The sequence below is a fragment of the Oncorhynchus mykiss genome, chromosome 8 (genome assembly GCF_057628025.1).
Source record: "Oncorhynchus mykiss isolate SJ-2025 chromosome 8, ASM5762802v1, whole genome shotgun sequence".
NCBI lineage: Eukaryota > Metazoa > Chordata > Actinopteri > Salmoniformes > Salmonidae > Oncorhynchus > Oncorhynchus mykiss.
The window spans coordinates 31,988,770-32,000,083 of record NC_143029.1 but is presented as its reverse complement, the minus strand read 5'-3'; the positions used below and the strand labels follow the sequence as shown (position 1 = coordinate 32,000,083).

Below are 11,314 nucleotides of genomic sequence, written 5' to 3'. Positions count from 1 at the left end.
ACATTCTTTTGATTGAAATTAACCAACTTATTAAAACATTAACCCTGGTGAACAATAACAAGAATAACATTTTCCTAAATCATTACATGAAGATTTTTTCAGAGTGATTACAATTGCAGTATATTTGTTATTTATTTATCTTTTTTTTTTTTTTTCAGTATTTTCTCGTTAATACCTGCGTTCTGTTTTGTATGATGTAAGAATGTAAATGGTTGATCTGTATTTGATTTTTGTTTTTATATATATATATATATATATATATATATATATAAAAATTATTAAATAATAATAGTAATAATAATTTGAGGAATACCGAATTTAGCTTCTAACGTCATTGCAAGTTACTACGATATTCCTTCTTATTTGGCTTGATAACGTTACGGAAAAAGGGTTTATTGTATAATTTGTGTTACGTTTTTCTTTTTTGCCTAATTAGTATGCCTTTTGTGCGGGTTTCGAGTGGTCATTGGATATTAACTTTACCTGGCAACCCTGGCTGTAGCAAAACTGGACAATGATCGTGAAGTTAAATTGCGGACGAAATTTCAAAACGATTTGGAGCACAGTTGAAAAATGTACGCGCTGACTATACAATGGACTAATTAGAAAAATAAAACCAGTACTTTTACTTGAAATAAGTACTTTAAATATAAGAGGTGTGCAGTGAGAGCGTGAGAAGAGGGTCAAATGTGTATGTCTCACGGCCAATGCGTGAGAGTTGGCAGCTCTGACCCATTGTCACTGTGAATTTTCAGGAGTAAATCAGATTAGGCTACTGAATATTTTATTGTGCTGCCTCAACAGAAAAAAAACTTGGGGACAGCCACTGTCTGTCTTTCTGAGTTAAAACTGTCCTTTATGAGCGATGTGGTCGAGAGTGTTTAAAGCCTTCCTGTTAGGTTGTTTTTCTTTTGTTTATATTGTATTATATAAAATAGTTTTTAATTTCATCGAATAAAATAGCGTGTTACTTTTGTCATTTGTAAAATAAAAATGTCTAAAATCAAATTGAACCCATAGCCTACCCCAATTATTGCATACAATCGGATTAATCAGATAATCTGATCACATTTAAATGTTCAAAGAATTGCATTCTGCAGTAGCTAAAACGACCGGGAACAAATAATGGCGAATACGTTTCCGCCCGTGCACTTATCATGGACGGTAGTTAAAGGCTTGTTTTGAGGAAGGTGGAAGTGTTAGCTCATATAGCAAGCTAATTCTTTGTTTATTAAAAATAATAACGGTATTTATTACTTAATTATTAGTTCGTTAGACGTGATTTAGCAATTTATAAAGGTTGCCAAATGGTGAGTTGGCAGAAATGAGTCGAATCAATGAATTGTGTTTCATACATGTTTTAGTAGCTAGCTAAGCTAACGTTAGCTGTTTCAAAAGCAACCAGCCTCCCATGTTGGGATTCCCTAAGAGCAGGTTCCTACTAGAGGGAGTACAGCTACGACCGGAAATTACTTTTCCGTAGGTTAGTATAATTTACTCAGCAGGTTAGGATAATTAACGTGTCAGATTATGAGATTTAGGTTAAGGTTAGGAAAAGGCTTGTGTTAGCTAAAATGTTCTCCTATCCTGCAACTAAAAGTCACTTCCGGTCGTACCTGTATCGAAGTGGGATGATTTTAGGGAATCTCGTCTCACATGGCTAGCGAATGTTTAAAATAGTTTTCTGTTCGATATAATTTATTGCATATAAAGGTAGCCCATGTTGGCAATTTAGTTTACAAATACTATAATATTTTACAATATTTGTAAATGACTAAATGATTTGTTCACTACAGATGTTGTCCTCCCATATTGGCAGCTGGGCTGTACAACAGAGGAACTAGAAGGATAACATCCTACGAGTGGAAATAATACTATATTGTTAGTGGACACAATGCTAGCCAGGCATCATGGAACACAGGAGGCCTTCGGCGTTATGGAGAAGACGCCACAAAGCAAGAATTATCAGTGTGTCACATGCTTGAAATGCTTTTCTGCTCCATCCAAACTACAGAGGCACATCCTTTCGCACACAGGACAAAGACCATTTGTGTGTCACCTCTGTGAAAAGGCATTTAGGCAATTAGCACACCTGAAACTCCATATTAACACACACATTTATCCAAAACATATTGAACGGAAGAACAATGTAAAGTCTAGCTTTCATCCAAGTGGATATGAAAATGACCCTCCTATAAAGATAGATAACTCAAATGCATGTTTGCAGACAGGCTCCTTGGACACATTTGGTGCAGAGGGCACATTGGAGGTGGGCATCAGTCCAACTGCACCTGTCGACAGAGTTGAGGAAAAATCTCTCTGTTCCTCTCGCTGCATCACTGAACTCAATCGCCTACACTCTGTGGTCGAGAGGTTTGAGAAGCAGCACATAAAAGACGAGGCAACGAGGAACCACGATGACTGGAGTGAACCTGAGAAACAGACACTGCATGAGGATAGATCCTCCAGAGATGAAACAGTGGCCAAACATACAAAAATAATTGAGAATTCAAACTCTCATAAATGCCCTGAGTGCTTTAAGTGCTTCAGCGCCCCGTCCAAATTAAAGAGGCACTGCCTGATTCACACAGGCCAGAAACCATTTCAGTGCTACCTATGCCGACGTGCTTTTAGGCAGCTGGCCCATCTAAAGGTACACTACAGCATTCACTCTGGGGTCGCCAAGTCGCGGAACTCTTCACTACCACGACAAAGTCTCATATCTATTTCCCAACCCCAGCGGTCAAAAACCTGGCCAAGGAACTATCCATGTATCATGTGTGGAAGGAGATTTAAACAGAAGAGACATTTGATAGTCCACCAACAAACTCATAAAGTTTCAGAGACTGCTGTGTACCCTCGTAAGTTAAATAATACAAGTAAGGCCTACCTTCCCCCTCAAACTAATTGTGCTTCCAAAGTATATTTCCAAAACTCTAAAAGTTCTATAACGTACAACACAGAGCTGAATGGTAAGAGACAACTAGATGTAGTTGAAGGTTTATACAACTTATCAGAAATATTGCATGATGGTGTAAAACATGCATCACAGGAGCACATTGACCTCACTCGCTCCTCAGACAACAGAAACAAGTTGCTTGTGTCTAATCGCACAGACCATACACATACAAGCACGCGTAAGGTAAGGGGAAATCAGTGCATGATATGCCTGAAGAAGTTTGACTATCCCTCCAAACTCTCCCGACATCTGTTGGTCCACATGGGCATTAAGCCTTTCGGATGCACCGTCTGTAGTAAGTCCTTCAGGCAGCTCTGCCATCTACAGACTCATATGAAGGCCCACCACATAAAAAGTGATTTTTTTTCAAAAAGAGTAGAAGATACCCCCGACCAACCAGGGGATATTATATTAAAGAACAAGCCTGTTTCTGCGGTGAAGAGAAATCAAAGTGAACATTTAGACCAAGTTTCTCAACCTCGGGAAGCCAGCAGAGGCATCAATGAAGTTGATTGTTTCCTAAGCCAGTATGTTTTACCTGTCAGGCCTACCTTCAGTCATTGCTCCACTGACAGTCTCTCCAACTATGGTGCTCAACAACCTGCATGGAACCCCAGTGAGAAGCTGCTACCTGGACTGGACACTGACACAGACAGGAAGTCTTCAGCAGAGCCAGTATCTCTCAGACAAGGACATGAGACAGACTACAAGAAGACCAGTGATGTATTTGACAGCACACCGACACACCATTCACTAATAGGCAAATCTAAACAAAGGAGTTGCATCTTACAAAAGAAACCCACAATCCATGGCAGAGGGCGCTATTGTTGCCCAGTTTGTTCAAAGCGCTTTGGCGCTCCATCCAAGCTACAGCGGCATTCCCTGGTTCACACAGGACAAAGGTCCTATCAGTGCCCCACTTGTCCCAAAACGTTTAGACAAAAAGCTAATCTGAAGGTGCACCAGTCTGTTCATGAACAAGGGAAAGAGGCTCAACCCTCTATTAGTCATAATGAAGACAGGCAGACCAAGTCTTTATCAAGACTGAAAAGGACCCCATGTTCAAATGGAAAGGACGTAGTCTTCCGTAATAGAAGTGAAAATACTTTATCGAGTGGCAGTGGTCTCTCTGCTGTCCCTCTAGCTCAGTTCAACTGCCCCCCAACAAACGGCGTCGACAGCCAAACACTGCTTCCTGTTGCATCTAGGAAATCAGGGGTGTGCCAGTGCATGGCCTGTCTGAAGAAGTTTGACTATCCTTCTAAACTCTCCCGACATCTATTAGTCCACATGGGCATCAAGCCTTTCAGATGTACCGTCTGTAGTAAGTCCTTCAGACAACTCTGCCATCTACAGTCTCACGCGAAGGTCCACTATAATAAGGCCACACTGCATGGGGATGAACAACAGAGGAACATCAACTTGGCTCAACTGGACATTATTCCCCTAGAGGATGGGACTGTTTCGGAGGGACACATCTTTGCAGCAGGTCTTCATCAAGATGAACCAGGCCCAAGTCAAGGTTTTGGAAATTACAGACAAAATGGTCATGGTGGTGAATCATACAATCACTTCTGTTTAACAGAAAGCGCAAACCAATCAACAGAAATCCACAGAAAGCATGAACCAACCCCAACCCCTGAACAGTCAGAAGACGTGAAAAGCATGAAGTCAGAGAATAACTGGAATTTTGCTGAGGAGAAACACGTGGAAAAGTTTCCCTCGCATGAATATTATGGGCGGCAAAACCACCCCCAGCTTCCTAACTGGTTAAGCCCTTATCCATATCACCAAGAAACCACCAAAAACAAACAGGCACATCCTATTGCTAACCAACATGTTCCGTATCTGGAGGATAGACCTAATTCACAATACGGTGCTAAAGAGGAGGACGGGTTAGAGGGTGGCCTTAGGTCAGAGTTGAATGTTCCATATAAGTCAGAACCTCCCAACGACCTTCACGTCTGCGCAGGCTGTAGTCAGTGTTTTACCACCAAGAGGAAACTGAATCACCACAGGTGTTCTCCGAGACATTTAGAGAAAGAGAGACAGGCGAGCTCGTATCAGTGCGCCATCTGTTTCAAAAGCTTCGAGGCTCCCTCGAAATTGAAAAGACACGATGTTATCCACACAGGCCAGAGGCCATTTCAGTGTACACTGTGTGGAAAGGCTTTCACCCAGGCAGGCCATTTAAAGACACACCTGCAAATCCACAGGTAAAAGACTTGGGACCGTCATCTACTGTTTAAAGACTAATAACAGATCTCCACACACTCACATGTTACTTTGGCTACTTACCTTGCCATGCTCCTCTATTCTCCAACATGAGCTTTTTGGATTGCAGAATATGTTCATCCGGATAAAAAAGTAAATATTTTTGTGTGTTTCTTTTTGTGTCTTCTATTATAGATGGCGTTACATGGTTCACTGAGTTTGTACTAATGTAATTATGTGTGGTGTATTAGTTGATGCTAACAATCTGCCTATCGCATCGCATACTGGTATTCACAGTGCCCTCAGAATGTATTCATAACCCTTGACTTATTACAACATTTGTTGATTCAGCCTGAATTCAACATTGCTAAAAAAAATAATAATAATCCGAACCCATGTGATTCAGGCCGCAACACAACAAAATGTGGGAAAAAGTCAAGGGGTGTGAATACTTTCCGAAGGCACTGTATTTGTAAATAACTTATTAATATGTAAGTACAACAGCAGTCAGTTCTTCTGTTTCACACACATGAAGTATACACTAATAAAAATGTCTTCAATGCAATACTCTGGTTGGCCATATCATTATGTTGCTATTTGGTTATAGCTGGAAAATATTTCATTTGGCACTGAGGGTAGGCATGGTTTATTCTCAGACGACAGGATCGATGCCATCTGATCACACTTACTTGGCAGGTCATTTCATTATGGTTTCGCAGTACCACTCCTTCACACAAGATGGCATCATGTCTCTGTTTTGGTTAGTTGAGATGCACTTTGAGGAGAAGGAGCATCTGACTTCTGTTAAACGGTGTAATGTGGAGACGTGTCAGTGTGGGAATAAACTAGTTTTAACATGGTACACGAAATCCCGAGTTAGGTTTTAATGTGAATTATTGCTGTTTTTTTGATCACTTGTAGGATTATCAGTTAGAATGCCATTTTCTGTTTGCCATTTTCGATAACACATCTTACATATTTATAAATGTGTACTCACTGGAAGCTTTTGAACTGTCTTTAAACCTGATGTAGAGGTTATCTTTAACTGGGTTTCCATGTTGTGACAAGATAAAAAAGCTTATTGACCTGTTAGGGATTTGCAGAGTATGGATTAAAGGGATTATTTTTTCTCTTAAAACCATTCAAGATTCAAACGGTTTCTTTAAGAATTTCACAAGATTTTATGTGATGTGAATCAATGATAGCAGTTTTGTCCAAGCTTGTTAGAGCAGTTCATTTGTGTAGATACATCCATATCGCTTGTGGGTGAGTTGTTTGCACCCCCTGCCATCACGCTATGGGGATGTGGGAAGGGATTGGGAGAGGGGTTAATTTAGGTCATTATGGGTATCTAAATTAAAATCTCCCTAAATGAAACATTTTGGTCTTTACTGAGGCACCCGAAAGTAAAATTCCAATTCAAGTAATGGAGGTCAGATATTTTTGGAGTTCCCTGTCCACGTAAAAATATCTCAAAATACCTCAATATAGGCTCAATTGACCAACGGCAAAAAAAAAACACGGAGGATGCTACGCTGAACCATGGATTTACCCTCACACAACCTGCTTTGTTTGTTCCCATCTTCCTACCACTCAGAATGTTATCAGAGTCCTCAGAACCTCGTTTGAGAGGTCATGTTGTGATTACCGCGCTGTGGAATAATCTCTGCCATGCTTCTGGTGTATGGAGACACGGGATCTAATCCTAGCAGTAAAAGTCCCTCTTGGATTAGATAGCCTTATAGTAGACCGAGAGCATCAACCCTATGGAGAGACCTGTTAGGATTGGATAGATAATCGTGATTTATATCACTTTTACAGTGCTATTTATTACATAAAGGACCTAAAAGCGCTGTAAATCAACAACAAAAAAAGCTATAAAATGACATTTAAAAAACGTAATTAGGCTCATCATCATGAGTAGATGGACAGTCAAGAGACTGAAGGTCGAGAAAGTTCACGGTGGATCTTTATGGAGAGAAAGAGTTTACTAAATGGAGAGCGGTAAGGATAGATTTACACTGTACAAAAGCAACCAGAAGGTTGCTGGATCGAATCTCTTGAGCTGATAAGGTAAAAATCTGTCTTTCTGAGCAAGGCAATTAACCCACTGTGCCAAAGACATGGACGTCGATTAAGGCAGCTCCCCGCACCTCTCTGATTCAGAGGGGTTGGGTTAAATGCCGAAGACACATTTCAGTTGAACACATTCAGTTGGACAACTAACTAGGTGTCCCTCTTTCCATGACAGACTGACCAGGTGAAAGCTATGATCACTTGTTCAATTGACTTCAATCGGGGAGGGGACGGGTGAAATATATTTTCAGAGGGTGAATGGTTAAGACAAACAATATTCTAAGTGCCTTTGAAAAGGGTATGGTAGTAGGTGCCAGGCGCACAAGTTTGAGTGTGTCCAGAACTGCAACGCTGCTGGGTTTTTCAAACCGCTTCCCATGTGTATCAAGAAAGGTCCACCACCCAAAGGACATCCATCCAACTTGACACAACTGTGGGAAATATTGGAGCCAACACGGACCAGCATCCCTGTGGAACTCTTTCGACACCTTGTAGAGTCCATGCCCCGATGAATTGAGGGCTGTCCAGGTCAAAACGGGGTGCAACTCAATCGTAGGATGGTGTTCCTAATGTTTTGTGCACTCAGTATAGCTACGTAGTTCTAGATTGAGTTTGCGCATCTCTTTCACATACAGACCACGTACAATACTGTTGTATTGATGACAAAACAGTACATCCCATCTCATGCATCCCTCCATTTGGCTGTCTGTCTGACGCCTCAGTGCCCTAAAAGCCTTTTAAGTCCTTCATGTTTACACAGTAACCAGTTCATGTCTGACAGAGGAGGGAGGGAGGAGTACCGACCAACCATCTCTCAGGTTCTCCCATCCTGTTCCCATCAGCCATTGGTTGAGCAGCGCTGCATGAAGCTGCAAGACGGTTCTAAAATAACTTCAGGCGAATGGGAAAGTGGGACTGATGTATTTATTATGAGCTGGGAAAATGTATCACTCTGACAGCATCGGCGATAGGCTGGCAAGCGCTCTGTGGCAGAGCTCTGCTACCCGAACCGAGCCCAACGGGCCCCGACATTATGAATCGGGTTTGAATCAATAACTAGGGTACGGGCAGGGCTCGGGCATCACTATATTGATCACTATCATTTTGAAACTGAGCCATTTGCTCGTGCTCTGCTGTGCAGTGCAGTCAAACTATAGCTTAGTTTAAAGTGCCACTTGCAATTTCTACAGTTTTACCTGACACTGCATGCGCACACTTAGTAACTCTAACCCCCTCTTTAAAATGACTGATTCACACTAGTTCTTTAAAGTGCCTCTCTGACACTAACATGCATGCATACAGACACACACACACACACACACACACACACACACACACACACACACACACACACACACACACACACACACACACGCACACACACGCACACACACACACACACACACACACACACACACACACACACACACACACACACACACACACACACACACACACACACACACACACACACACACACACACACACACACACACACACACACACACAGCAGAGACTATTTAAAAGTTCCTCTCAGCATAATTGTCACGGAGGCATGGTTCTTCTCTCTGCATATTTAATGTGCTGAGATTACAGAGAGGGCCGTGAGCACTAAGCTTCACATCGCTTCTTCGCGGGTTAACAAAAAAGGGATAAACCTTTAAGATTCAGCCACCCACAGAGGTTTTGACATCATCTGCACTGTTTATACTCCAATGTCGTTTCAGACCTGCTGAGCAATGCACTTTGTCTGAGCCCACAGAGTATAGCCCTGCATGGGCATGAATTTTGCTACCAGCTCTCACAGTCTCATGTCAGAATTAGACATGAATCCATGTTTCTCAAATGTCAAATTTCGAAGTGTTTAAGGTTAAGTTCAGGCCTTAACTCCAATTTCTTAATGTTAGGCATTAACTCCAAATGGTTACGGTAAGGGTTAAGGTTTGGATAGATTTAAGACAAAAAAATTAACTTTCTATCTGTCAGGAATCAATGTAAGACCCAAGTGCAGACTGTGTGAAGGAACAATGTTTATTGTAACCACAGGGGTAGGAAAACGACAGGTCACAGCAGGCAGGGGTCGATAATCCAGAGCAGAGGCCAAGGAACAGGATGGCAGGCAGGCTCAGGGTCAGGTCAGCCAGAGGTCGGTAATCCAGAGGTGGAGCAAAGGCACAGGACGGCAGGCAGGCTCAGGGTCAGAGACAGGCAGTGGTCAGGTGGGCGGGTACAGGGTCAGGACAGGCAAAGGTCAAAAACCAGGAGGATGAGGAAAAGAGCGACTAGGGAAAACCAGGCGCTGAGACAAAATGCTGGTAGGCTTGAACAAACAAGACGAACTTGCAACAGACAGACAGAAAACACAGGTATAAATACACAGTGGATAATTGGGAAGATGGGCGACACCTGGAGAGTGGTGGAGGCAAGCCCAAGGACAGGGAAAACAGATCAGGGCGTGACACTATCGCTGGATTCGAACTTGCAACCGCTATACACTTCTGGCTCGAAGTGATGGTTCGTCGGAGGGCATAGCAGGATTTCTTATAATTGTCTGAGTTTGTGTCCTTGAAAGCGGCAGCTCTAGCCTTTAGCTCAATTGCAGCTGTTGCCTCTAACCCATGGCTTCCGGTTGGGATATGTAAGTACGGTCACTGTGGACGACGTTGTCGATGCAGCTGGTGACTGATGTGGAATGCTCAGAAATGCCATCGGATGAATCCCAGAACCTATTCCAGTCTGTGCTAACAAAACATTGCATTGTAACTTGCTTCTAAATATGTGTTGTAGATCATCAGCAATTCTCAAATCAGAGATACACAGCTAACCAAAATTGAATATCATTCATAAATGTGGGCACTAATTATTGTTAATATTCCTAATTTCCAAACCTGAAGCTCCCTGTCCCCAGCAGGAAAGACCAGGAAAAAGTGTTGGCTTAAGGTACAATTTCCTATTCCTTCCAAAGTCATATTTAGATTTAGAGTTACTGACATGAATAGAAGCATATACAGGCAATCAATCAATACAATTAACTTTACATTAAAGATACCCAGACTAAAACACCAAAAAGCAAACAATGCAGATATAGAAGCACAGTGGCTAGGAAAAACTCCCTGGAAAGGCAGATACCTAGGAAGAAACCTAAAGAGGAGCCAGGCTCCAAGGGGTCTCCAGTCCTCTTCTGGCTGTGCTGGTGGAAATTATAAACAGCAGGTCCGGGACAAGGTGGCACGTCCAGTGAGCCCTGACCGGGTCAGGGTTCCGTAACTGCAGAGACTGCATCAGCAGCACGACCAGGTGGACTGGGGACAGGGGTTGTCAGGCCAGGTAGTCCTGAGGCATGGTCCTAGGGCTCAGGTCCTGCATCCTTTATTCAACTTGAGTGTAGACTAAATTTCGCATGACTAAACCTACCTGTCAATCCAGATCTGAATGTTTGATATCGTTTTTACTGTACGCTGTTGATAGTAATTGTTTCCAAAGCTAATCACTGAATGTCCTACTACAAGGTTGACACACTTCTGAGTCACAATAAACCAGAGACACGCACACACACTACAGACTGCAAGTGCAAGTACAATGAGCAACTGGAAAAATGAAGTCTGCTGCGTGGTTGCCCAATACACACACACACACACATACTTAATTTAGGTTAGTGAGTAGTCAAGGCTTTGTCATTTAAAATAATATTGTTTCTATCTTTGATATCTATCAACCAGGCTCGGTGGGTAACAGAGCTTTTCCAGGCCTGAAGTGTGATGTGGGCCAGGTAATTAACACACACTCACACACACACACACACACACACACACACACACACACACACACACACACACACACACACACACACAATCACTTAAATTGTGCCTCTCTTCTGTAGATCTGATACCCCTACCAACTCAACCCTCACAGCTGCTGTCGTCTGCCCCTGCACCTGTTACACTGACCACGACAGGTGATACAGGTAATTATCACACACACTCCCTTCTTTGAGGCTCTGTTCAATCAGGTCCGCTTTAGTCGACATCTGCATAGCTGTTGTTTTGGCGGTGTCTGAGGAGGAAC

General features: G+C 42.4%; 1 protein-coding gene across 1 annotated transcript; it reads left to right on the top strand.

The window, feature by feature from the left end:
* Positions 1-1,178: 1,178 nt before the first annotated feature.
* Positions 1,179-5,738, top strand: LOC110529790 (uncharacterized). Its single transcript, XM_021612322.3, has 2 exons — positions 1,179-1,310; positions 1,797-5,738. Exon 2 carries the CDS (start codon positions 1,895-1,897, stop codon positions 5,177-5,179), a length of 3,285 nt encoding a protein of 1,094 aa, XP_021467997.3. The 5' UTR covers positions 1,179-1,310; positions 1,797-1,894; the 3' UTR covers positions 5,180-5,738.
* The last annotated feature ends 5,576 nt before the right edge of the window (positions 5,739-11,314 follow it).

Excerpts from the sequence above, each read along its gene's own strand:
- LOC110529790 (XM_021612322.3), top strand. The coding sequence starts at position 1,895 with ATGCTAGCCAGGCATCATGGAACACAGGAGGCCTTCGGCGTTATGGAG.